At 55.9% G+C, this 27,962-nt stretch overlaps 1 protein-coding gene across 1 annotated transcript; it reads left to right on the forward strand.

The window, feature by feature from the left end:
• MELTF (melanotransferrin) lies at positions 1-26,337 on the forward strand. The gene is made up of 16 exons (XM_033855654.2): positions 1-171; positions 1,966-2,120; positions 3,234-3,333; positions 5,773-5,955; positions 7,930-8,086; positions 9,233-9,300; positions 12,217-12,404; positions 13,144-13,324; positions 14,009-14,160; positions 16,816-16,912; positions 17,876-18,070; positions 19,021-19,177; positions 19,277-19,344; positions 21,130-21,317; positions 23,453-23,651; positions 24,099-26,337. Exons 1-16 carry the CDS (start codon positions 123-125, stop codon positions 24,179-24,181), a joined length of 2,220 nt encoding a protein of 739 aa, XP_033711545.1. The 5' UTR covers positions 1-122; the 3' UTR covers positions 24,182-26,337.
• Positions 26,338-27,962: the final 1,625 nt, after the last annotated feature.

The raw sequence follows: 27,962 nt of genomic DNA on the forward strand, positions 1-27,962 counted from the left end.
GAGCTGAAGGCCCGTGCCAGGGAAGAAGGAGGAAGAAAGCTCCGGCTGCTGTTGACCCACTTGGACCCACACCTAGACAAAACCCGCGCCAAACCCAGCCCCAGCTAGCTCTAGACTGCGCCATGCGGGGCCCCAGCGTGGCTCTGTGGCTCATCCTGGCTCTGCGCACTGGTGAGACCCCGCCGCCCGGCCCTGGGAGTAGGAGCTGGGCCGGGGGTCCTGGAGTTCTCCAGACACACACACACCCACCCACCCACCCAGGAGGGTCCCGCGGGCTGGAAAAAGTGTCCTGAACCTTTGTCTCCCAGGAAAGGGGGAAGGCTAGAAAGGCGCGAGGCGCGAAGAAGGACGGGGGAGGGAACGAGCACTGACCCGGGCAGACCAGGATGTCTGGAGGGCTTCTTGGAGGAAGGAGAGGCGCGGGCAGAGGCGTGGAGGGGAGAGCCCTGGAGTGTCGGGTTGGGGGGGAGGTCCGGAGGGTGAATGCTCTTGATGGGCGAGGAAGCCCAAGGAGGGTTTGGGAGCCAGAACGGCTCTACTTCTCCTGAGCCCCGTGAGGAGGGAGGCGGGAGAAGATTCGGAGGGGAGGAGGAGAGAGATACTGCCCAGGAGAGGGCTCCAGGGCGCCCTGCATGGGTGGGGGGTGGGAGGCGCAGACCGGGACTCCTCGCGTCAGCACGGGCCGCTCCCAAGGCAGTCACGGTCCCGGACGCTGAGACGTGAAGCCGGACCTCCGGGAGAGGCCCGCGGGGATCGCGGGAGGAGGCTGCTGAAAGGATGGCTTCAAGCCACCACTCTGACCTCGCCAGTACAAAAAATGGACCTGCCACCCCGGTCCGGGCCCGGCAGTTGCTAGGCCTACCAGGGTGCAGCCTTGGAGCACTGGAGAGGGCGAGGGCACCCCCACATTCCAGGGGGCCACCCGGAGCCAGGGGAGGTGGAGGGGGCCAAGGGAAGGCTGTGGAAGAACCGGCAGTCTTGACCCTTGGGGTGGGGATGGAAAGCACAGGCTGCCTTGAGAGGGTCCCTGGAGGGTGGAAATGGACCCAAAGCCTCAGGCTCCCCAGGAGCACAGGCATCCCTGGCAGGGCTGGCTGGGAGGGTGAGTGGTGGAGGAGCTCGGGTCTGCAAAGGCAGCAACCTCAGGGAGCTGGGCACCACGTCTGCTGGGCCCCCAGGATCCCCAGATCACCGGACCCAAGAGGGTCCCCATCAGGAGGAGGGGCCTAAGAGGCAGTCTACTGAGGACCTTGTGTCCTGGCTCTACAGAGGTTTACTTACAACGCAGAAGGTGGTTTCCTCATCTGCTTTCTCAGATGACAAAACAGGCTCAGAGAGGTCAAATAGGTTACCTGAAGTCGCCAGCTGGAGGAGCAGGAACTTGAACCCAGCCTGCTGACTCCTCACCCTCCCCTTGTCAGGGGCCTGGCACTGTGCCCACAGAGGGTAGGTCTGCAGGGGGCATAATCACAGATGCTCCAAAGGGTGCAAGGCTCCTCGAGGGCAGCCACAACCACTTCCCAGTCTCAAGTCCCAGTTCATGAGGGCCCAGGGACCACTGAGTGAGAAAACCCAGTCCAGCACCCTCTTGCTGGAGACACACAGACCCAAGAGGGGCAGGAAACAGCTAGTGCTCCTTCCACCCACCAGGCTGTGCTCCAGGCCAGGGAGGGGCGGGTGGGGGAAGCCCAGCTGCTACCTAGGGAAACCCTCCCTGGCCTATGCAAAGGGCCCGGCTCTGAGCCTCGCTGGGCAAGTGCAGGGAGTGCATGGCCCACGCACAGCTTTGCCAGTGAGCCCGGCCCCCTCCCAACCTGTGACGCCTCTTTGTGCCCCAGTACCCCACAGTGAGAGGGCAGGGTTGAGGCACAGGACTGGCTATACATGCTGATGGGACACATGGGCTGGGGCTGCAGGAGCCGGGCCTCACTGTTCTTGCCCCCATCCCCCCCACCCCGTCCCCAGCACTCGGAGGGATGGAGGTGCGATGGTGCACCATCTCAGACCCGGAGCAGCAGAAGTGCAGTGACATGAGCAAGGCCTTCCAGCAAGCCAGCATCCAGCCCTCCCTCCTGTGTGTCCAGGGCACCTCGGCTGACCACTGCATCCAGCTCATCACGGTGAGTCCTCTCCCTTCCGCTCTGCACAGACGAGAGGGCTCTGACTCAGGAGGGAGCGCACAATAGCCTCATTCACCGGGAAAGGCTCCGGAGTCCTCCCCACCGCCAGGGCCCGGTCGATAGGATCTCCTGAGTTTCCCCCGCAACAAGGGCCAGCTTGTTTCCTGCCCAGGCTCTGGGAGGCCCAGGGAGGGCCCTGCTCAGGGCACCGGTGGTGAAAGGTGTCTGAGAGGCAGTTTCCCTGCACAGAGCCCCTCTACATGGGGGACATGACCCGCCCCACCCAGGGGAGCCCAGACAGCAGACCCCTCCGTGGCCCATGGCAGTTACTCACTCCTCCTTGGAGTTTTCCAGAACTGGGCTTGTGTGTTTTCTGGGGCAGGAGGGACAGGGCCAGCAGTCCTGGGTGGGTGCATGGTGGGTGGGAGAGCTGTTCTGAGGGGCAGGAGATCTGCTAACTGGCACGGACTCAAGAGGCAGGACTTCAGTACAGGACAAGGTGTGGAGAGAAGCATCAGGGGCAAACACAAGGGGACCTGGGTTTTCATTCCAGTTTAGCCCCTGGTGCGCCCCCAGAGCTAATCCAGTCACAGTCCATGTGGCCAAGGGCTTGGGCCAGGCTCCACCGTGAGGGTGGAAACCAATTATGTTGAAGTATCATTTTACCCGTGGACCCCATTTGTGTTTTAAAACAAAAAGGAAACCATTGAAGAGGATATGTGTAGGATTCGATCTGCATCTTAGAGAGAAAACCCGAGAAACAGGAGAGTAGCAGAGGCAGGGGGTTGAGAAACAAGAAAGTGAGGGAGGCTCACTTTTCACTACTTTTCATTTTGTGCTATCTGATTTTTAACTATGCGTAGTCCTATAGCGTTAATATTTTTTAAATAACGTAATTATAAAAACAAGGTGAGCCCTTGGTCCTGGTCGGCGGAGACACCTAGGCCCTGGCAGGGAGGGGCCTGAGAGGCTGAGTCGAGACAGTGCTCCCAGGCCAGATGAGGAGGACCACGTGGACCTCCAGGGCTTTTCAAGGGCCCTGAGCAGGTGTCCCTGAGCTCCTGGCTGAGTGCCCCTGGGGCCAGGCTGCACTGACCCACCTGTTCCCAGCAGGCCCGGGAAGCTGACGCCATCACTCTGGACGGAGGAGCCATTTACGAGGCGGGGAAGGAGCACGGCCTGAAGCCCGTGGTGGGCGAGGTGTATGATCAAGGTCAGAGGGCCAGGTGGGAGGGGGCTGGAAGGAGAGAGGAGCTCACTCAGCAGTATGTCCTTGCTGGGCCCGGCCCGACCCTGCAGCCCCCTAGCTGGTCAGTAGTCCTGTCCCCAGAGATGGGGGTGCCAGAGACACGAAGGGCTGACCTGAGTTTGTTCTTCCTCGTGGGGAGCCCAGCAGCCCCCTAACCGTCACCCACAAGCTCTTACTGAGGGGCTACCCCATGCCTGGAGTAGTGCGGGGCATGATTGCCAGGTGAACGAGGCATCAGTGATGCCCAGCTCCCCGCACTCTCCAGTACCCTCTGTCAGATGCAGCGTGGAGTGGGGATGGGGCCAGACAGGAAGTGGTGACTAGGAGCTGCAGAGCCCCATAGACCAAGAAGGAATCCCAGTTCTGCCCCTTCCTGTCATTTTGTGTGACCTTGAACAACTTCCACTTCCTTGACCATAAAATCAGGATAGTGGTCCCTGCTGTGTCACATGGATTAAATGAGCCAGTCTGTGTGTACCTGACACATGGTGTGTGCTCAGAAATATGCATTTCTTTGCCCCAGCCCTGCACTCACACCAGACATGCCTCTGGCACAGCCTGCCCTTTGGAGACCCACCCCTCGCCTCTACCTGTCCAGTGCATAGCGTCTGCCACAGCCCAGCTCAGCTGTCACCTCCAAAGAGCTCCCCTGAGCCCTCCCACCCCTGCAGAGGGCCTCTCTTTCCTGCTTTCCAGAGCACTGACTCACTCCACAAGGTCCTTTCCCCTCTGTCTGTTTTTTTTGTCCTCACCACAGCGAGTCCCCTGAGGCAAGCCTGGTCTTCGTCCTTGTATACCCCTGGTGCCTGGTACCCAGCACAGGGCCTCACTTGGTCACCTGTTGAATTGATGACTGTCAGATGACACAGGACACAGTCCAACCCTGCAAACCAGCCAGGCTTTCCACTCAATGACCAGAAACAGCCCTGCCTCGTGGGCCCCAAACACAGCTCTTCCTTTTTAATTAATTCAGCACATTCATTGAGCAGCTACTACATGCCAGGCATAAGCACAGAGCAGTTAGCAAGAGAACCCATTCCTGCCCTCCAAGAGCAAGAGTCACATAGTAAATAAGCACCAAAAACTGTAGTTACAAATGTGCTGGGTGCTGTGAAGGAAGGAAGGGCCGTGAGGGAGAAGATAAGGGCCGTGGAAGACCGGCTAAGACAGAGCAGACGGGAGGGCTTGTCTGGAGAAGTGACATTAAAGTTGCACTCTGGGGCTTCCCTGGTGGCGCAGTGGTTGAGAGTCCACCTGCCGTTGCAGGGGACACGGGTTCGTGCCCCAGTCCGGGAAGATCCCCCATGCCGTGGAGTGGCTGGGCCCGTGAGCCATGGCCGCTGAGCCTGCACGTCCGGAGCCTGTGCTCCGCAAGGGGAGAGGCCACAACAGTGAGAGGCTCGCATACTGCAAAAAAAAAAAAAAAAAAAAAGTTGCACCCTGAAAAGTGTCCCAAGTAGAAAAGAGCTTGGTGAGTTCAAGAAACTAGAAAGAGAGTGGGGAGTCAGAGGGTGGGACCAGACAGGCTGCTTAGGTTGACAGGGGCCAGGCTCAGGGGTGCAAGAAATAACACTGGCTTGGTTTTCTAGAACTCAGCTTCATTATGATCATGGGCATCGGACCACCCCCGGGCAGTCGTGTACATGCCTGTGTGTGATGGATGCCCTCTGGTCATCAGTCCCATAGCGGAGTCATCCCTGTCTTGTCTGAATGGCCTCTTCCAGGCAACCTCTGGCCCAGGGGAATCTTTTGCAAGGCTGTAGACCCTGGCCCACCGACATGCACCCCATTCGGGTCTTGAGTGATTTGGGACCAAATCGTTCATGTCTCTCTCCTTCTCTGTGTGTGTGTGAGTGTCTGAGTGTCTGTCTCTCTCTATCTCTACCCCTGCGTCCCTGGCCCAGCGCTGAGAAATCACTTTTTCTAATCTGAGGGAAATCCCTGCCCTGCTCCCAACCACTCTTCTTCCCATAATGTGATACCATCCCCTCACATCCTCTAAGTTCTCCTAAGGGGCTAGACTTCTGGAAGACGAAAGACTTGCAGGCTACTTCTGCTTTTGGTCTGGCTACAGAGCTCCCTTGATGTGTGCAAACGTAGACCCAGCTGAGTGCCAGCTGGCTCGGGAAGGACAAGGGGGAAATTAATGAATGAATTAACATCTCAAGATAATAGCTAACGCAGAGGCTGGAGGGGGCGGGGTCTTGTGATACAACACGTGGATTGCACCCACTTGCTCTCTTGGTACTGGAATGCCATGCACACACGCACGTGCACATCCACATATGTGCATGCATGCACACATGTATCCGTGCACACCCTCGCACCCTTCTCCCACAGCCTTCCCGGGCAGGGTCCCAGCCTCCTTCCCACCCTCACTCCTCTCCTCTCCCCTCCTCCTAGAGGTCGGTACCTCCTATTATGCCGTGGCTGTGGTGAAGAGAGGCTCCCCCGTGACTATCAACACCCTGAAAGGCGTGACGTCCTGCCACACGGGCATCAACCGGACGGTGGGCTGGAACGTGCCCGTGGGCTACCTGGTGGAGAGTGGCCGCCTCTCGGTGATGGGCTGCGACGTGCTCAAAGGTGAGGGCTTGACCGCCAGCGGCTTCTCCCGCAGGGGCTCTGCATTTCCCCTCGTGGGACAGCCTCCCTCCGGGCTCAACTTCACTGCGCCTCCTTTAAGGGGCAGCACAGCCACCTCCCCTGGGCCTCCCCGGACCCCTCATCGACGGCATCACTCCCTCCTGTCCGCTGGCCGGCCTGCTGCTGCCCCCACTTACATTTCTGCCTGGCTGGCTCCTCCAGGCACTCAACACTCGCTCACTCCTCCCGGGGCCCCCAGCACAGCCAAGCACAGGCCCTGCAGGCCCACCCCACGGGAGGCGGCGAATCGCCCAGGAGCACCTCTCACCTGGTGTAGACATGGTTGCCATGGCCACGAATGTGTCCTTAGCTTTACAGGGTCAGAAGCCGTATTTTTTCAGGACCCAAGCAAGCTGCGGACCTGCGCCCAGAAACTCACAAGTGGCTAATCAGAGACCCACCATTGACTCGCAGGTGGTGAGAAGAGGGCCGTCCTGCGAACAGCATGTGCCCCGTGAAAGTTGAGTGAGGGCAGGAGGTGCTGAGGGGACCTGGCTGGGAGCCCAGGGCCCTGGTTCTGGTGACCTGGACAGAGGCCCATGCTTTGGGCCTCTTTTCGTGGCCACCCGCTGGCCACCCAGCTGTGTCAGTCTGAGGTGGCCCCTGACACATGACCACCTTCTCAAACTGCCCTCTTGGGACCACACCACCCCTTGAGGAGAGTTTCAGGCGTCCCCAAACCCCTCGTTCCTGAGTGTGCTGCTTCCTGGTTTGCTCCGCACATAGGCAAGCACCCGGTCTTTCAGAGCCCAGACTTTGCTGTGGGCACATGTGAGTTGACACCCCGGCTCAGCATGACCTCCCCTCAGAAAGATCACTCTACACACTGAACTTCAGTGTCCTCACCTGTAAAATGGGGAAATTAACACTTACTCCAATGCTGTGGCGTTGGGAGGACTGGGGTAATCTCCACAACATCTTTGCAGAATGCACGGCACAGGGGCTGTGCTCACTGCAGGGACCTGCTGTTATCATGAGCTCAGCTTCCCTCCCTCCCGGTCACTGTGGTGCACACTCACGTGATGCATACACACACACACAAACCCACACACGCACATACACGTGTGCATACGTGCACGCGTACGTGGGCACACCCATCCGTGCAGGCACAGACCCACACACTACACACATGCATGCTGCCCCCACCTGCACACACACATACACGTGGATGCTCTCCCCCCGTACAGCACCGCGCACAAGGGCCTGGAAGCCATGTCCTCTCAGACGGCGCCCAGCTGTGGGAGGTTTACCAGTCATTTGGCACATTTATTAAATGTCCACTCCCCTGCGAGGATGCAGAAAGACCAAGGAAGGAACCTGCCCCGGAAGAGCTTGGTTTAGCCGAGCACAATGCAACTGGCTCACCCTACGTGGCACTAGGGGGTCCTTGGGCACAGGATAAATATTTGCCAGGAGGGTGGACTCGGGGCCTGGGTGCTGGCAAGGGCCCCAGAATCCTGCAGATCCTGAATTTGTCCCCAGCCAGGCCTCCTTCTCTGCTGTTTCCCTCCCCTCCCTGTGTTTTGAGAAGTGTAGTCTATAAAATTAATTATACTCTTTAAGTAATCATTTATTTCCCTACTTTCACTGATTACACATAACTCCTTCTGAAATGAAACCCTCGATGAGAACACTATCTGGTTGATAGTTGTCCTGTGTGGCCATTTGGGGGTAAACGTTTGATCCCCTGAGCCATTTTTAAATAGCAGTAGTCACTCTCCGACGCCCACACTTTTGTGGCCCCCGTCTGGGAACCACTGAGCAGATCCAGCGCTGCGGTTTTGCTCAGACTGAAGCCTGGGGAGTTGGGGAGCCCAGCCTTCCTGACTCCAACCCGAGTGGCCTGAGCACTCCCTGGAGGGTGGGGCAGGGTCTGATGCTGTGTGACTGACCCCTTCTGTCTCTTCCCCACAGCTGTCAGCGACTACTTTGGGGGCAGCTGCGTCCCCGGGGCAGGAGAGACCAGTTACTCAGAGTCCCTCTGTCGACTCTGCCGGGGCAACACCGCTGGGGAAGGGGTGTGTGACAAGAGCCCCCTGGAGAGATACTACGACTACAGCGGGGCCTTCCGGTAAGAGGGGCTGGGACGGGGCCACAAGCGCAGGGGAAAAACACCTCGGCCCAGGGAGGGCCCCTGGGGGAGTGGCGATGTCAGCTGCCTCTCATCAAAGCACCCTTTATATAGTCCATGTGCCTGGTTAGTTTAAAAACCTCAAACTGGTATATGCCAGGTGGGATTTGCTCATAAAATCAACATGTTTGGTATATTTAGAGAAGTAAGGGCTCAGAGAGAAGAAAATGGCCCAAACAGCCTTTGGCTGCTCCCAGGTCCCCGTTCTGGTGTCTGAGACCTGGAGGGAGGATGCTGGAGTGGGGGAGCATGGGGGGGACCCGCGAGGCTTGCTGCTCAGGGCTGGCCTCTCTCTGCCCCTGTTCAGGTTGGCACTTTAGAGCAGCCCTCCATGGAGACAAGAGAGTCTCTAACTGCTTGTGGTGCACTTCCATCTGTCCACAAAGGAGGAAACACTCGATGGGGGCTGGCATGGGAGTCTCCCAGGTCCCTCTGATGGCCCTGGCCATAGTGTTTCCACCTGGAACCCGAGAGCCTGCTGGGGCCCCATGCCCCAGGGTGCAGTAAGGGAAATGCAGTTTGGGGCACAGAGAGAAAAACAGTTCTTGGTCCTCCAAGCCAGAGAACTCTCACCACCCCATCTCTCCTGGTGTCATCCCCCCAGTCCAGTCCCTGCTTGTTTGCTGGCTGTAGGGACCCAGGCAGCCCCTTTGCCTAGTAGGCCCTGACCTGCCTCCGTCCCTGGGCAGTGACAGATAGGGGATCCACAAAATCCTTGTCCCTTCCACTCAGGGTTTTTGGTATGACCTCGGGAGTCATCTTCAACACATCCTGAGTGTTCAGGCTGCTGACCAAGCAGCTGCCTTATGATCACCTGCTCCTTTCGGGCCCCAAGCTCAGCTGTACAGGATCTATACGGATTCTAAAGGGTCTCTCCCTACGGGAGCCACTTTCTCATCCCCACTTTACAGGCGATAGAGGCTAGGAGGGCTCCACAACTTGCCAGAACCACACAGCCAACAAACTGGGGAACTGGGACCCAGGACAGCATGACTGTGAAACCCGTGCCCGCCATGACCCCAACCCCACGCCCAGGCCAGACCTCCCGAGGTGGAGGATGGCAGCTCATTGGTTCCACCTGCACAGGTGCCTGGCAGAAGGGGCGGGGGACGTGGCCTTTGTGAAGCACAGCACGGTGCTGGAGAACACAGACGGTGAGTGGAGAGGCTGCCCCCAGCCGCGAATCTCAGGGCCCATAACCCTCCCTGACAGAAAGAAAGAGGTGGGGCTCACCCATGGAGCTCAGCTGCTCTGCGGGCAAGGGAACCGGCTGAGCTGCTCTGCCCCGCTCTGATACGTTTCTGGCCTTGGGTTCCGTTTCCGTGTGAAGATTCTGCTTTTGAAGAAAAAAAGTTTGCAAACCTCTGCACTAGCTGTCATCTACTGTCCCTTCCAGCCTTTGTTCCTTTTCCTGAAGAAGCCATCCCTTATCCCTGGACGAGGACTTGTTAAAAGATGGGTTGGTGTTAGGTGTCGATCCATTATACCATTGTCATTTTAAAATTTTTAGATTTTGAAATAATTGAGCTTTAGAAAAGTTGCAAGAATAATTCAAAGAACCCGCATTTATTCTTTATCCAGATTCCAGCTTTGAGCATTTGCCACGTGGAACTGATCATTCTTTCTGTACGTGTGTGTCTTTCCGAACCACCTGAGAATATGTTTGCCCACATCACACCCTTTAATACTTTAGTACGTCTCCTAAGAGCAAGGTGATGTGGACCTCACCACAGTGCGGTTACCAAATTCAGGAAATGTAACACAGACACAATATTTAAGCTACAGTCCATGTTCCAGATTCACTAACTGTCCCAATTCTGTCCTTCGTAGCAATTTTTTCAGGCCAGGGCCTGATCTTTGATCACACATGGTATTTAGCTTTTAAGTTGCTTTAGTTTCCTTTAACTTCGAACAGTTTCTCAATCTTTGTTTTTATTGACATGGACATTTTTGAAGAGTCAGGCCGGTTATTTCATAGAATGTAGCCTAATTTGGATTTGCCTAAGAATCTTCTAGTTTTTTTTTTAATTGAGGTATAATTTACATAAGCAAAATGCACCCTTTTTGAAGTACTGTTCTATGAGTTTTGCCAAAAACATACTGTTGTATAACCACCACCACAATCAAGATAGTGACTGTGGCAGACCTTTCACCCCAAAAGTTCCTTCATACCCCTTTCTGGTCAATCCCTTCCAACCTCCTCCCTGATGCCCACCAGTCAGACTTTTGTCTCTACAGTTTTGCCTGTTCCATAATGTCTGATCATTGCCTTTTTTTCTTTTTGCGGTACGCGGGCCTCTCACTGCTGCGGCCTCTCCCGTTGCGGAGCACAGGCTCCGGACGCGCAGGCCCAGCGGCCATGGCTCACGGGCCCAGCCACTCCACGGCATGTGGGATCTTCCCAGACCGGGGCACGAACCCTTGTCCCCTGTATCGGCAGGCGGACTCTCAACCACTGCGCCACCAGGGAAGCTCTGATCATTGTCTTTTTTAAAGAATCATTATCTCTTTTTTTTTTGTTAATCTTTCCTTTTAAATCAGAAGGTCCATCATGTAGTCTGACATTCATGAAGGCAAACAACATGAACCAGATTTGAGAAAAAATTGATCTGAAAAAGGAGACCGGATTGTCTTCAGAGCAGGACGATCCTATGATGAGTCAAGCAAACGAGAATTTGGAAGATGGAGAAAGAATTAGGGGTGTATTGGGTTAAACCCATCTCTTTTAAAATGTTGAGGATAGTCTAAGGAAACCTAAGGAAGTAATTTTTTAAAGAGTTGTCTTCAGGCAAAAAGGTTGGTAAGAGGAAAAGACTGGAATTGACATAAATGTTCAAAGTAGTGAAGTAATATGGTTTTAATTGTCCCTAGTGAAGAAAAACAGGAGTGGCAGATCAAAATACCTAAATGATGCATTTGTCTGGAGGGAAGGCCAAATGATCCCTTGGAGCTCTATTGCAAAGGTTTTGCAGCAGTTTATAAATAGAGGAAAGTTGGGGAGTGGGGAGAGAATGACACTGAGTAATTGTTGAGAGTGCTATAAATTACCATGCAGTCATTAAAAATGACCTTTATGGACTTTTCCAAACTATTACTTTCTTGGTTTTCTGGTTTATTTTTAAATAGTGAATAGAGTGTTCATGACCCCACAAATTTATCTTTTTCCCTCCTATTTTCTAGCAGAGGTTTTTCCTACTCATTTTAAAATTTAAAAGTCATTAAAATATTGTTGTGTAGGGCCATCGGTGGTATGTGTTATTGCATGACTTACAATCCTTGAAATTCGTCTTCTTAATATTCCTATTTGGTGTTGATAGTCACTCTTATAAATGAGTTTTATGGAAAGCTTCCAGTAATGTGGAAAAATATTTTTAAATAAGTCGGATGCAAAACTGCCTATCATGTATGTCCTTAACCATATTTAAAATAGTTAGAAAATAGAATAGAAAAAAGGACATGGAGGAAAAATACCAAAGTATTAATAGCTGGAGTTGTGGCTGAAGCTTTGGGAATTTACCCTCTTCTGTCTGGGCCACGGTTCTGGTGAATTCTTTCGGGGTTTGTTTCCACCATGGCGCCCCCGTCCCCTGCCCTCTGCTCAGGGCTAAGTTTAGTGCCAGACGGCAGTGGTGAACTCCTGACACATTTCTCTCTCTCATCCTAAGCTTCTCTTACTTTCTTACTCTTTTTACCTTTAATGAACAGTTCTGTTTATATATATTGTGTTATTGTCAGAGATCTCAAATCCATTTTATTACTAGAAATTGGTGACACATAAAAAAGGTAAGTGAATAGACACAGTCCACAGAGACACCTGGTTTTGTGCGGTGCAGCCACCAAGCTCCTCTTCATTCTAAGTTCTGGTCTCACCTCCTGGTGTGGTTCTGGGTTCTCACTTCTTGGTGTGGCTCTGGTTCTCACCTCCCGTAAGGGTTTCTTTTCACTGTGGGTCTGTGGCCATGAAGCCCTTAAGCTCTCCCCAGACTCCCTCTCAAAGGCCCTCCCTGATGTCCCCACCAAGCCCCACCCAGGACAGGAGTTGGCTCACCACAGGCTTCCCATCTTCCCAGGGAAAACCCTGCCCTCCTGGGGCCAGCCGCTGCTGTCACAGAACTTCGAGCTGCTGTGCCGGGATGGCAGCCGGGCTGATGTCACTGAATGGAGGCGATGCCACCTGGCTCGGGTGCCTGCTCATGCCGTGGTGGTCCGGGCCGACACAGATGGGGGTCTCATCTTCCGGCTGCTCAACGAAGGCCAGGTGAGTTCAGGGCGCCCCACACAGTTTCTTAGGGCGATGCCGGACCTTCTCGTCTCTCACCGGGGTTGGAGCTCAGAGCCATCCTGGGGCTGGGCCAGCCAGACTCGGAGGGCCAGGACCCCGAGGCCCTGCCCTGGGACAGACCCCAGCTGGGGAGCCAGACCTCTGGGGCGTTCGACCTCAGGCCAGCTCAGAGTGAAGAAGGGACCAACTGGGCCAGCTGGCAGCGAGGAGGGCTGGCCAGAGTGGGGAGACCAGGGGGCTCAGGCACCCCTCAGAGAAAGTTCCTGGTATTTGTGGCTCTTAAAACCAAAATCAGAACATATGAGCAAATAAACAAAATGACAAAACCAATAAATGTCAAAGTATACCATTCATTAAGCGTGGTGAATAATGTTTTGCTGAAACCGCTGCCTACGGGAGCAGCAAGTTTCTGCCCGTGGGCCACACCAGCCCTAGTTAGTCTTGTTCATCCATATCGCCGATGCTCAGCCCCACTGCTTGTGCCGAGTATCGTCGCACACCTGGGCCACGAGCCACGCGTTCAACCGGCTGAGTAGGAGAAGGCAGAATGCACCGGGGGAGCACAGGGCAAGGAGGGAGGTGGTGCGCCCCCTGGTCCTCAGAGTGGGCGCCTGGCCTGAGAGCCCAGGAAGAAGGAAGTGGTGGCTGAACTGGGAGGAAAGGGTTCGCCCCTGCCGCTGCTCACCAGCCCACACCCCGACCCCTTGACACACAGCGCCTGTTCAGCCACGAGGGCAGCAGCTTCCAGATGTTCAGCTCTGAGGCCTACGGCCAGAAGAACCTGCTGTTCAAAGACTCTACCTCCGAGCTGGTGCCCATTGCCACACAGACCTATGAGGCGTGGCTGGGCCGCGAGTACCTGCATGCCATGAAGGGTCTCCTCTGTGACCCCAACCGTAAGTCCAGCTGTCTCTTCTCCTGTCGGCCCTCGCCTGACCGCAGGCGTAGCCAGGCCTTCTGGAGAGGTGGCCAAAGGAGGACACTCACCCCAGAAGGTGTGTGTGTGTCTCTTGGCCTCGATGGGAACCTGTTACTTCCACCTTCCTGCCTCTGGGGGTAGGGGAAGAAGACTCTGGAGTCGCATGGCCTGCTGTACCCTGGAAACCCCACCTGCTCCAGGGGGTGGGGTCCAGACCCGAAGGGTCTCCTTGCCCCTCCATACAGAATGTGTCAAGTCCTGTCATTCTCCCTCCACCGTGCCTCACTCCCCCTCACCACGTGGCCACGGCCCTGGCTCTGGCACTGTCTCTCTCCTAGACCCTTAAAGTAGTCTACAAATGGCTTTTGCATCTATCCCCCGCCCCCACGTATCCACCACCTACAGCCAGGGAGATGGTATGCCAGGCCTGAGCTGTATACACGACAGCCATGATCTGCCTCAAGCATCCTCACAGCCCCTTGAAAGAGGTTCGGTGGTCCCCTTTCTGGGTAAGGAAACAGGATTAGATGGTGAAATAACTTACCCCTTGTAGCTAACCAGGGGAAGAGCCAGAATTTCCCTTGGGTCTGACTCTAGGCTCCTCCTGCTGGGGGCCAGCCCCGAGGCAGGCCAGCGTGACCACACGCCCACACCCACACAGGGCTGCCCCACTACCTGCGCTGGTGTGTGCTGTCCACGCCCGAGATCCAGAAGTGTGGAGACATGGCTGTGGCCTTCAGCCGGCAGAGGCTCAAGCCGGAGATCCAGTGTGTGTCCGCCGAGTCCCCCCAGCACTGCATGGAACGGATCCAGGTGGGAGCCGTGTCGAGAGGGGCAGAGCGGGCCAGGTGGGTGGGCAGTGGAGAGCGGTCGCGCCGTGGGAGAGGCGGGCCGGCCCCCCTGGCGGACACCAGCGCGCCCCCGCGGGTAACGCCCCCTCGCGGGAGAGCCCCCCGCGGGGCTGGGCGCAAGGAGGGGGGAGAGCCCGGTGACGGGTCTGGCTCCCTCGGCCCCGGGATTCGGCGAGCCCTGCTGCCGGGGGGCTGTAACACTCGGGGAGGGTGGGATGGGCGGTCCTTCCCGGCCCTCCCTCTGTCCCACCTGGTCTGGAGGACACAGGGCAGCCTGGGGAGGAGAAGAAAGTCTCCTGTGACAACGCCACAGAGAAGGGGGAAGAGGAAGTGGCCGCAGGAAACAGCCACCCCACCTGGGGGGCGGGACAGAGGGGGGCTCCCCCCCAGTGAGCAAGTGGGCAGGGGCAGAAGGACCGTGAGACCGGCTCAGCTTGGCACTCATGACCCTGTGGCCTTGGGCAAGCCCCTTCCCCTTTCTGAGTCTCAGTTTCCCCTTGTGCACAATACGGGGTGGCCTTGGCTCTTCATTTATTAAACTGCAACCCATCAATCACAGTCTGGTACACAAAAACTGTGCTTTCAGATATAAACATGTAAAACTATGTATCCCCTATAGAGAGATGTGAAGCCAAACAGTACTTACCTTTACTAAGTACAATGTGCACTGATAGTCTCTGGGCTAGTCTATCCTAGTCCCCATTAAACTGACTAAGCCTTCGTTAACGTGCCTGCCGCCTGTAGTTAGAAGCACAGGCCTGTCTCTGAAAGCCCATTCAGCTCTGTCCTGCTTCGCTTCTCTGACTGGAGACTGAGACCAGGAGTGGGAGACGCGCCCGAGGCCCTGCAGTCAGGGATGAAGTCCTACAGGGCTCTCCTCCACCCCGGGTTCCTGGACTCACTTCCTCCCGCTTTTCAAGAGCTACTAGGTGGGGCCTGACGGTGAGGAGCCCTTTTCAAGGTGGTCCCCGAGTGCAGGCCAAGTCACAGCCCCTCAGGTGCGTCCACCCTGCCCCAGCCAGGCAGCACGTGGCTTGAGAAGAGGCGAGTGGGCAGGAAGGACAAGGGCCCGGGATCGTGACACTAACAGTCTCATAAGCACGCACTTCCTATGTACCTCGCACTGTGCTAAGCCTTCATGCGGGTTTCCTCATTTAATCCTCACGACGACACTGTGGGGTGGATACGATTACTATCGTACGTGGAGACTGGGGCTGGGAGAGGCTGAGGAAGTAACTTGCCTCAGGTCACCCGGCTGAAGGGCGGGGGTAGCCCCTATCCCCAGGGGTTGATGAGAGCTGGATGTGGCACTGAGGGAGGGGAGCCCAGCGGGAATCAAGGAAGGGGGACTTAGCGGTGGGGACTCTTTCTAATCCCAGGCAGGCTGTCCTGTAGAGGAGCAGCTGTTCCAGGGGCACCAGAGCAGGGAGAGATGCAGGGAGATGCAACTGTCTCCAGGCACAATCCTTCTCTCCACCTGAGCTCACAGAGGGCCCAGGGGCTGCGCAGGGGCCTGTGGAGAGAGGAGTAGATCTGGACAGTCCCTGAGAACCCCAGCCAAAGGCTCAGAGATCCTCAGTTCTAACTTCTAAGGTTCTCAGAGGTGATGTCCGGTGTAGCCCTAACACCCATTTCCTGCCTGACCGCAGTGATGCCGGCAAGGAAGGGTCAGCTGGCCCAGCCCCTGGGCTGTGGGTTAAGGTCTGGATTCCTCCCCGGCACCACACCACTGTGGAGAAGGTCTGGGTGGGAGCAAAAGGGGTTCCCCAGAGAGGCACCCTCCAGGCTCAAAACGTCAATGCCACTGCCCGTTATTCCATCGTCGTAACCTCATGCCTCTGGCCCTGCACAGCGTCGGGCACCTCCCCGGGGTGCAGGTGTCCCCTCTGTCCCCGGGCCCCAGCTTCCTCCCTGGGGGTGTGGCTTGGTTATCAGTGAACCTCTTGGCAGGGTCTGAGGAGCCGCCTGTCCGGAGACGTCAGAACGGACAGGCGGGGTGGGGTGCAGACGACCTGGAGGGCTCTAGAGGTTTCCGAGGGAGGAGGGTCCTGGGCCTCTCCTGCCGGCTTCTGAGGCAGGGCTGGATTCCTCAACCCTGGGGCCTCCTCCCACAGACCCTGAGACTCCGTCTTTTCAGACCCGGCTCATTCATCCGTTCACATACGCATTTGAACAAATATGTATCGCATTCGTGCTGTGTGCCAGCCCTTGGCCAGCTGCTGGGGCTGCAGTACAGTGCCGCGGGTGTCTGAGGCTGGCAAGCCGTGGGGAGACCCGCACCGAGCGTGAGAGCAGGCACTGTGCTAGGTTCTGCTCAGGACAGGGCCTGGCAACGGGAGACCCTCAGAAAACACTTGCTGAAAGACTGAAAGACACCCATGAATGGGAATGCCGGTGGTGGTTTGTTTCAGGCCTCTGGTCCTCCAAGCACCTCTCTTGCCTGCCCATCTTCACAAAGAGAGGAAGGGGCAGATAGGGCAAGATGGGATTCCCAGGGGAAGGGAGCCTGGGGCCAAAGTCCCCGAGAGACCCAGCCTTGGCACCTCTGTCAGATCCCGACACCCAGAGCTGTCCTGGGGCCCACTCTAGCCTGGCCACTCTTTCTGTCCCCCTGCAGGCTGGGCAGATCGACGCTGTGACCCTGAAGGGCCAGGACATTTACACAGCGGGGAAGATATATGGCCTGGTTCCAGCAGCTGGGGAGCACTATGCCCGTGAGTGCAGGTGCCGGCCACCTGGCCTCGGCTGGGAGCTGGTGGATATTTTTATATTTATAAAAACGACTCATCAGAGCCTTTCTCCCCAGGCCAGTTGCTGTCTATCACAGGCAAGCCACTCTGGCCCCGGGCACTGGAAGTTTGGAAGTCTGGCAGGCTTTGGAGAACTTTCTGTAAAGGGTCAGAGAGTAAACACTTCAGGCTCTGCAGGCCCCATACAGACTCTGCTGCATGTTCCTCTTCTCCTTCTTTTTCCTTTTTAACAACCCTTTAAAAATATAAAAATTATTTTTAACTTGCAACTCAGGCTGCACTAAAACAGGCTGAGTGATTTGCCAAGCCCTGAACTAGAAAGCCTCCTTGGCCTCTTCCATCCAGACCGCGTGGCTCACGGAAGGTGGCCCTGGGACCCTCCTTCCTGTCGGCTTATGAACACCTTCCCAGTGGCCTGGGCCAGGGCCCAGGTGCTCTGTGCTGAGGTCTAGTGACCTCAGGTGTCCTCCACTTGGACGTGAAAACTCTCTCATCTTAGCGAAAGCGCTTCTGCAGCCTCAGCTATGCCCCCACCTTTCTCCCAGGAGGTGAGAAAATACCACCTGAGTGTAAGGAAAGAAACAAATTCCTCTGGGTGAGGACTGTTGGAGGGTGCGCAGAATGCTGAAAAGTGGAGCCCCACGGGCTGCTTCTCAGCAGTGAGGGGACACGCAGGGGTCCCGCTGCTGGATGTGCTCCCTGAACACCCACCCGGCCCTTGGCCTGGGCACTCCTGAGCCCAGGCAGCAGGGCCTAGTACCAGCGGGTAGAGGCGTATGGGGCCAGGACCACTGCTCTGAGGTCAGGAGCAGCAAGAGGGAACGGGTTTGAGGGAGGAAGCGCCCCATCAGGATCCGGCCCTGACTCTTGCTCAGCTGAGGCCACTAAGCATTAGATGAGGAGCCTCACTGGTGTCCCCTCCCCCAGCGGAGGACAGGAGCAACTCGTACTTCGTGGTGGCCGTGGTGAAGCGGAACAGCTCCTATGCCTTCACCCTGGACGAGCTGCGGGGCAAGCGCTCCTGCCACCCAGGCTTCGGCAGCCCTGCAGGCTGGGACATCCCCGTGGGCGCCCTTGTGCAGAGGGGCTTCATCCGGCCCAGGGACTGTGACGTCCTCACAGGTACCATCCTCTAGAGACACACAGGTGTGCAAGCTCTTCTTTGGGGTTGGCAGGTGTCAGGGCCAGCTCTGAGGGCTGGGGTCCTCTCCCAGCAGGACCCCACAGAAGGCAGCCCCAGAGAGATGTCCTCTTCCTCCTTGACATGCCCCTTGCTCTTGGGAAGGTTGGGGAATATTCTTGGCTACAATTGAGACAGTCAGTGGTGTCTGGTTCTGTTGAAGGTGCCAGTGCCCCTACCCACTTACTCACTCAAGAGTGGAATAGTTCCAGTGGGCATGGGGAGCAGGGTGAGTGCATTGGCCCTGGGCCTGGCTGTACCACCGTCCAGTCATGGGCTGTCGCCCTGGGCATCTGGGGGACCTTGTTGGAAAGTGGCCAGCCATCTGTATAAGTGCTGAAGAAGACACGTTCACCAGGCACCCACCATATGCCATACGCAGGGCCCTCCCTGGGTGTTAAATCATGCGCATTCCTGGTGAGGGAAAGGCAGGAGGAAGCTGGCTGCACACACACCTCTGTCCTGGCTGGCACCTCGGGGGAAAAAAACACATTTTTTTTCTAACCACCCACACAAGCACATGTAAGGTGTTAGAACTGGCTGTTCCCACTCCTAGACAGCTGGGCGGTTGCTCTGACTGGAACAGAAGAGTTTATGAGGTAGCGAGTTCCCCGTCCCTGAGGGAGTTCAAGGGAAGGCTGTGCGGCCACTTACCAGGGGTTGTCACTGGGGGTGCCAGTATCTAGACAACCTCTGCAATGCCCCTGTCCCTGTGATCCTCACAGGAGGAGACACGCCATTCTGAGCTGGGTGGGCACTGGAGCAGATGGGTGGCCTTGAGCCATGGGGTGGGCCAGTGGGCAGATCTGTGTGGGGAGCAGCCCACCCATCTCCCCGCTGGCCGCCCTTTCTGCTGCTGGCCCCTCAGCACAGCCCTTCCTCTCTGCCCCAGCGGTGAGTGAGTTCTTCAGTGCCAGCTGTGTGCCCGTGAACAACCCCAAGAACTACCCGTCCTCGCTGTGCGCACTCTGCGTGGGAGACGAGCAAGGCCACAACAAGTGTGTGGGAAACAGCCAGGAGAGGTACTACGGCTACAGTGGCGCCTTCAGGTACCTGGCGGGCCGGGAGGGGTGTGGGGAGGTGGTCCTGGGGCCAGGCACAGGGGTGGGACCTTCTGCCGACACCTGTCTTGGCTTCTTGCGTGGCAGATGCCTGGCTGAGAATGCAGGGGACGTTGCCTTCGTTAAGCACACGACTGTCTTCGACAACACGAATGGTATGTGATGGTGCTGGGACTCGGCAGGGCCAGATCCTGGCGGGGCTGTTCCCCATCTCCAGCAGAATCCAGACACTAGATGGTGCTGGGACTGGGGGCCAAGTGGCAGCCAGGAAAGACTGAGTCTAGAAGGCTCTGCCCCTTGGGGATCCCAGGAGCCCCAACGGCCGAGTGGTAAGAGCAGACCTCGGGCCACGTATCCAGATGCACAGATCACATGACAGCCTTTATTTGTCTGGCATCTAAATCCCCATTCCACTGAAATGGTAGAAACTCAATCAATTTGGAGAGAACCCATTCTTGGGTGTCTATGTGGCACCCAGGTGTGTGGGTAGAGGTGGCAGGGGCCTCTCTCCCCAGGGTTATCAGTTCACATCAGCATCTGGTGTTTGGTCCTGAGCAGGTCAATGCCACGCGCAGGGAAATCACTCTGCAGCCCCCAAGCCGTGTGAGGCAGGGCACACCCCCATTCACATCATACAGGTGGTTTTTTTCTCTGGAGTCACCTTCCTGGGCTCCACCCGGGAAGAAGAGCTCAGGAACTCCTCCAGGACCCCTAAGCCCCCACCTGAGGTCCTATCGGGGTGCAGGCCCTTGACCGTGCATCACCCCCCTGCCCCATCCTCTTCTCCCTCCTCAGGGAATCTATCCATTTTGAAGACTGAAAGCTGTTTCCCTTCAACACTTTATTGTTTGCATTTTCTATATACCCTGCCTACACCCCAGGCTTTGAAATCCCAAACACTGGAGGTTAAGTCTTCTCCACTCTGTCCTAACACATCTCTTCCCGGGAACTCAGGGCAGAAAGGCAGAAGGCCCGAAGGGGAGGAGGACATTGGCGAAGGGAAAGCAAGACACGCAGGGAAAAGACATCAGTCAGTATTTCAAAACTCAGATCCCACCCTGCCTATGAAAGTCACTAAGCTGTAGACCAGTTGCCCCAACAGAGCTGGAAGCATTCCAGGCCCTGTTGCCATACCCTCCCTCCCCTGCCAACCTCCCACCAAGAACACTGGGCATCATCCCCGAGGAGGAGAGAACTGCGTGCTCCTGCAGGAGCTGTGAGCACTGCCTGGTCCCAGCCTGTGCCCTCTGTGGTCCTGGGCTGAGGGCCGGGGAGGAGGCGGGGCCCTTGCGACGTTCACCTGCAGTGAGGCGACCGCCTCCCAGGGCCACTCAAATTCTTTTATCTCTGCTCATGAGCCCACCTGGAGTTCCTCCTGGAAATACAGGAAGACATAAAAATAATGTGATTCCTAAGAGTAGTGTTTGTCAGGAAGCCTTCGGACCAACCACCTGCATCAGAATTACTGGGTTGCTAGTTTAAAATGCAGATTCCTGGTACCCATTCTAGACCTACCTGATGAGATTCTTTGCAAGGAGGGGCCTTTGAAACTGCATCTTACAGATCCATACTTGATGTTATACCTCTTCTGGCTTGAGAACTTCAGCTCTTAGGGGAGGAGCCCATCCCGCCCTGAGACCTGTAACACACAGATGGAGTTCTTTGCCGGGGAGTGATTAAGAGCCTCAGTTTCTCCACCTGTAAAATGGGAGTGATCATACAGTGCAGAGTTACATAGTGCATACTTCCTATTCCCTACGAGTAACCTTATTAGCCCAGCTGGGTTCTCTCACCCTGGTAATAGAGCATAGCAACTGAAGAATGGAGAGGGCTGGGGAGCTGGCCAGGTATCACCGCCCCTCTCCAGCCAAGGATTTGGGGATCCCCGAGGAGAGCAGCCTCTCTCTATTCCTCTCCCTGCCTCTGCTCCATCCCCTCAGGCCACAATTCTGAGCCCTGGGCTGCTGAGCTCATGTCAGAGGACTACGAGCTGCTGTGTCCCAATGGCGCCCGGGCCGAGGTGACCCAGTTCGCAGCCTGCAACCTGGCACAGATACCGTCCCATGCCGTCATGGTCCGGCCGGACACCAACATCTTCACTGTGTATGGACTGCTGGACAAGGCCCAGGTGAGCCAGGGCAGGGGCTGCCTCACTGGGAGGAGGGTGACAGAGGGGAGCCAAGACCCCGGGTCGCCTCAGTCTACCTGGAGCAGGCTTCAGGAAAAACTGAGGAAGCCTGAGGGGAATTCTGTGATCTTCACTTAGCCAAAGCCCTCCCTCCAACCACTGTGCCCTCTGTCACCTACATCATTAATTTTCCCTTCTCAGCTGGACCATTCTCGCCAACATACAAACTTGCTGTTATTTCTACCATCTCGTAAAAACAAATGAACCCTCTTTTGGCCTCACATCCCCTTGTAGCCGTAATCCCACTCCCTTCTACGGCAAAACTCCTTCAAAGAGCCATCTCTACTCTGGAGTCATCTGTTCCTCCTCTCCTGGTCTCTCTTAAGGATGGAGACTACGCTGGAGAGGCCCCACCAGGGCCCTGAAACTGCCTTGGTCAAGGTCGCCGTGACCCATGTTGCTGAATAGAACGGCTGTTTCTCAGTCTGCCTCTCCCTGACCTCTCAGCAGCATTGGCTGCAGCTCCCTCTTCCTGAAGTTCACCTTCTTCCTGGACGCAGTTCCCCCACTTGGTTCCCAGGGCCCCACGCTTGCCTGGCTCTCCTCCTACCTCTCTGGCCTCTCCTTCCCGTCTCCTTTGCTGGTTCTTCCTCGTTTCCCTGGCTGGTAACCACCGGAGTGCCCTAGGGTTCAATCCTAAGCCCTCTTCTCTGTCGGCACCTGCACCCATATTGATCTCGTCCAGCCACAGGTCATTAACTACAGTCTATATACTGATGACTCCTAAGTGTACATCCTCAGCCCTGCTTCAGTCCCACCCTTTAATCTCAAACTTGCATCTTTAACAACTACCTACTTGACATTTCAATTTCTAACAGGCATCTTGAGCTGAACAAATCAAAGTTGGACTCCCCTTTTTCCCTCCATCTTCCCCACTTCAGTGAATAGCAACTTCAGCCTTTCCATCTCCTCAGGGGTCAGCTCAGACTCCTGTCTTCCTCTCACACTCTACTTCCCGTGCATCAGCAAATCCTATTGGCCTAAAAACAAACACCTAAAACACACCTAAAATTTGAACCCAGGCTGTCTGACAGCAGGGCCCTTGGTTCCCAACCTCCCCCTCTACACACCCCCGACCTGACATAGACTGAAACTGACCTCCTTTCCCTTCCCCCATAAGCGCCACAGACTCGCAGAGCCAGCTGGCTCTCCAGGCCAGTTCGTAACCTTTGAAATGATGTTTGCTCTCATCTTCCCCACAGAGTCCCTCTGTCCCAGGAGTTCTTGTCTCTGGGTCCCTGGGCTTCCCCACGGGTCCCCAAACCCTCTGAAGTGATGTGGAAGAGCCCTGTGTAGATGTGCCCTTTTCTGGGGAGAAGACTGAGAACTTTCATCAGATCCTCAAGAGGATCCTCGAGTCCCCCCAGAAAGATCGATAACCGCCTTACTCTTTCTTTCCCCCTTGATTGGTATTTAAAAGCTGACATAAGCATTCGTCCATGTTCTCCTGATGTCCTGCATGGATTCATAATGTCTCACATCCATTCTGGCCTCTTTAGTGACTCTCTCAGGGCGGGAGCCATAGCACATTCACCCCGAGGACGCTCAGCAAGGGAAGACAACAGCTGCTGCAAGAATCTCTTGGGTGCTAGGAGGGTGGGTTAGTAAAGGGTATTCAACTCACCTAGTACCTTCTTAGAGCTAGTGACAGAGCAAAAGGCTCTCTTATGAAATCATTTGGGTTTGGGGAAAAGATAAGATAAGAGTGAGAAAGCCTGGTAGAAGAGGTTGAGGAGTGCTGAGCAGGTTTAGCAACCCCCTCAGTAATCTCAACTACATCATCTCTCATTTCTGGGTCCTTCTGCCTGTGAGGCTCAGGCTTCAGTTCTGTATCCAAGAGCTGGTTTGGTGTGATGTTTCTGAATGGCTGTCTTACTGTGGTGGCTGTGGTCATCTCTTCCTCCAAATCTGCTTTGGTAACAGAGGTCAATGAGTTGTCAAGCTTATGATTTCAAAGCAGAGTCTTGGCATCTGACTTTTCCTGCTGCTTGGTGTATAAAGCAGTTAGTGGCAAGTGATACCCGGGTGACCCTTTGTGAGCCCAGATGCAAAGCAGGTCTGCTGTGTGCTTCCAGGACCTGTTTGGAGATGACCACAATAAGAATGGGTTCAAAATGTTCGACTCCTCCAACTATCATGGCCAAGACCTGCTTTTCAAGGATGCCACCCTCCGGGCAGTACCTGTGGGAGAGAAAACTACTTACCATGACTGGCTAGGCCCCGACTACGTGGCAGCTCTGGAAGGGATGCTGTCTCAGCAGTGCTCAGACACAGGTAGGGTGGGACAGGTGGGTTCGCACTCCACAGAGGAAGAGTGGGCATACTCCCCGGGCAGCTTTCTAAGCCTTTCACCCAAAACCTTGAGTGAACTGAAGGGCCCTCTGGGTCTTTGCAGACGATCAAGGTGAAGTGTCCTGGGAGGGTCTGAAACACTGGCTGTGGAACCCAGACAGACCTGGATAATGATTATAAATGCTAAAAATAGTCACCCAGACAGGATTCAGGCAACTGCATAAATATACATGTAGTATAATTGTGAAAGAAATGAATATGTAAAGAAACCAGGGGAAAGAAAAATTGTAACAGGGTAGCCAGAGGGAGCCCGAGGTGACTTTAGTGCTGAAAAGTATTCTGCATCTAGTCCTGCACATGAGTGCCAGCGGGCCACAAACAGGGCTCTCGGCACTCGGAGGCCTTAACCGCCTGTGTTTAATCCCTCAGCGCTCGTGGCCTCCAGGGTCTCCCCACTCCTGCTGCTGCTCCCACCGGCCCTCACGGCCAGCCTCCTCCAGCCCTGCCTCTGAAGCCGCTCTGGGCAAGCCTCGCCCTCCCTTGGAATGGAAGCCTATTCAGAAATCTCCCTAAGTAAGGCTGTTCTCCTCAGTAAATCCAGTTAACACAGCTCAGGGGGAAACGGGTGCAGGGAGAGGAAGAGTGAGAAACCACAGAGCTCCCCAGGGCTGCGATTCCAACACTGAAGCTTCTGTGATCGCTCCAGAGTGGGATAAAGAGGGGCGTTACAGCAAAGTCCCCCAGCTGGACTGAACAGGTCTCCCCCTCCTGCTGGAACCCAGCCGCTGCCTCCCCGGCGCCGCCTGTCCCTCCGCTACCTGAGGCGGTGCGCTGGCCTGCCTCCCAGTCACGTCCCACCCACAGGCTGGTACAGCCGCTGCCCTGCAGATCTGCAGGCTCCCACCACACGGATCCTCGCCAGCCTTGACTTTGGAAGAGACCGGTTGCCAGGGAAACAGGCTGAACCCGAGCTTCCCACACGGCCCTCTCTGCTGGAGCTTGCCCTGCTGAGCCGCCCAGGGGGCCTGCTGAGATGACAGGCCGGCCCCTCCCTGACAGTTCCCACCTCCCCCTCTGGAGAAGGGACACCACAGCCAGCACCTCCCATCAGCCCCCACTCCGTCTGTCCTCTGGACTCCCCATGCCAGCCTCCCCCCCAACCCCGCCCCCAAGGATGCTGTATCTGTTCACCAAGGCATCACCAGATGAGGCTGGAGCCAGACCCCCCGAGGAGGCGGAGCTGCTGCGCACACGCAGCCCTTTGTCCTTGTCTTCTGCGGCTCGGCGGCGTGGCCCAGACCACCAGACCCGTGACTGTGCTGGGCTGGGGAGGGCAGGGAGGCCAGGGCTGGGCCCTAGGGGTGAAATCCTCAAGGGGTCCTAGGACGAAGTGCTTCTCAGAACTTTTACTAGGTGGGGGCTTGATGCAGGGTTGGGGGTCTAAAATCTCGCCTAAATACCTGTCTGTGGTAAGGACAGCAGGCCTCAGAACCGGACGTGCTCTGTGTGCCCTGTCCTTTGGTGATTCAGCTGCACCCGGCTCTGTCCTGGGGCTAAGCCCAGTCAGCAGGAATCCCCTCTCCTGTGTTTGCTCCCCTTAGGCGGCATTTCAGATTATCCCCTCCTACCCCAGCGTGATGTCCACTGCTCTGGAGCTACTCCTGTATCTCTAGCAGCGGTAGTTTCCTCCAGACTGAAGGGTTCAGCCTCTAGGGTGGCCCAGTAATCTCCAGGCCCTGGAGCAGCAGGCGGCCCAGGTCGCTAAGGCAGCAGGAGGCCCTCTGAAGGGCCGGGAAGGGGAAGATGCCATTCTCTTTGTCAGAGGAGCTACAGGCCAGGTGACGTGCTGAGAGGAGCTCCGTCTCCTCAGCTGTGAGCCCAGGGTCTCCTCGCCCAGCCGTGCACAGACTGGGCCCGAGGGCCACTCACTCCAGAGGAAGGGTCCCTCCTTCCCATCCCCTTCGAGTCAGTGGAAAGTGTCTGGAGCGGGTCTCCATGATTGTCACAGTTGTCTGAAGAGCAAGAAAAGTTTCCAGAACTGCCAGCTCTTACTCTGAACTCTGCTCCCTGAAAAAAGTAAGAAGAGAAGAAACAGGAGTGAGCCACCCTCGTCAGCAGACGGGGAGCCGCGTGGGCCTGGAGCTATTTGCATCTCAGTCTGCGGGGGCTCTGGGGATGCTGATGACAGGTTGGGCTCCCAGCACTTCGCCGCCACCCATGGGCGCTGGGATGGATCCCTTCCGCCCTCAGCAGGGAGCGAGGCCACCGGCAGTGTCCCGGCCGTAGTCACACGGTCCTGAGGAGTCCTGGCCCCCGCCCCACTGTGAGAAGCCAGGAGGACCCGGCTTCGGCTACCCAGTGTGTACCCTCTTCACTGGAGGAGCAAGTGATTCTTCTCTGACCTGATGATTGTTTGATTTTTCTTTTTTTTTTTTAAGGGAGATCTGTGCAGTGAGAAGTGTATTTCTGTGTGGCCGCCCTGGGCCGGGGTGGTGCCCAGGGTGTAACCCTGTACTGTGAGCCTGCCGAGGGTGTGACCTGTGGGCGTCTGATTTTCAGGTGACGGCAGGGGGCCACCGCTGGGTTAATGCTAATGAAAGATGTTGGTTTGTTTTTTAAATAAAGCCAAACAGCCCTGCACCTGCTGAGGCTTGGATTCTAATAGAAACCTGCTGCTGACGATTAGTTTTTTCCTCTTAGGTGGTCAGAGGCCTACGTGCCCCAGGCCATCCCCCTGCCACCCTGAATGGCAGATTCCACTCAGAGCCAGAGTCAGGAACCAGCCAGGGCCTCCAGCCAGGGAGGCCTCCAACTCCCTTCTCCAGTATGGACTGGTTCTCTGGCCTTAGTCGTCCCAGCACATCCCGGCTGCCTCCACCCTCTCGGCCTCTTAGGTGTCCGTTCCTCTGAGGACCAGGTACAGAGCAGGATGCAGACTTCTCCACCGCCCCTGCCCTATGTCTCCAAAATAAATCACCCACACCTTTCCTCTGGCTGCTAGCTCACTGGAGGAAAGGAGGGGTCAGTCCTCACGGCGGGCTCTCTGGCCTGTACTGAAGTGTGGTGAGTGGGCTGCTCTTGGCCGGTGCCCTGTGCTCGCTTGGAGAGTGGAGGTTCTCTGGGCTCCCGTCTCCCACAGCTCCTGCCCTTCATTCTGCCCGAAGTCCTCCCTCCCTCCCTGCAGCCGCTTCACAGAGCTGGGCCTCCTGCTTGCCCAATCACCATGAAGCCCGGAAGCCGGGCCCTGGCAGCAGAAGTTGATGACGAATTTTTTTTTAACATCTTTATTGGAGTGTAATTGCTTTACAATGGTGTGTTCGTTTCTGCTGTATAACAAAGTGAATCAGGCATATGCATATATATATCCTCATGTCCCTCCCTCTTGAGCCTCCCTCCCACCCTCCCTATCCCAGCCCTCTAGGTGGTCACAAGGCACCGAGCTGATCTCCCTGTGCTATGCGGCTGCTTCCCACTAGCTAGCTATTTTACATTTGGTAGTATATATATGTCTGTGCCACTCTCTCACTTCGTCCCAGCTTCCCCTTCCCCCTCCCCGTGTCCTCAAGTCCATTCTGTACGTCTGCGTCTTTATTCCTGTCCTGCCCCTATTTCCACCAATCACATGAAACAGCAGCAGGCACTTGGATCCAAAACCTTCCAGTACTTTATGTATTTGTACTTACATGTTTGTATACACACTCTTTTTATAAATAAGATCATACTTAACATACAAAAATAAATAAATCCATTTAAATAAACTAAAAACATATTCACATAAAAAAAATATGTGAATGATGTTGATGACGTTGTGCACCACATGGCTTGGGTTTGGCCAGTCGCTCAGCTCTCCTGGTGCTGTCCCTGCCCCCTTAAACCTTTGGGAGAGTTACTTAACATCTGAGCCACAGCTCCCCATCTAAACAACAGCAGAATAATAATACCTACCTGGTGAAGTGGTTGTGAAGATGGGATATTTATACTATATGTAAAACACTCAGTGCTGTGCTTGGCACATAACCGATGCAGGAAAGACGTTGGCTATTACCATTGCTGCTGCTCTGGGAGCTTAAGTTGCAGATTCCTGGGACAGATCATCTGATGGACCCAATGTGGGTCAGGTGACTCCTGCTGGACCAATCAGCTCAGGCCGACAGCAGGGCCTAGAGCTGAAACTTGGCCACTGAGGCCCTGGAGAAAGGGGAGATTAAAGCACTGTGAGCCAGCAGCCAGTCACCCCAGCTGCTTTAGGGGACGTTTGGCATTCGCTGAGCAAATGTTTATTAATACCCACTG

This window comes from Tursiops truncatus, chromosome 4 (assembly GCF_011762595.2).
Source record: "Tursiops truncatus isolate mTurTru1 chromosome 4, mTurTru1.mat.Y, whole genome shotgun sequence".
Taxonomy (NCBI): Eukaryota; Metazoa; Chordata; class Mammalia; order Artiodactyla; family Delphinidae; genus Tursiops; species Tursiops truncatus.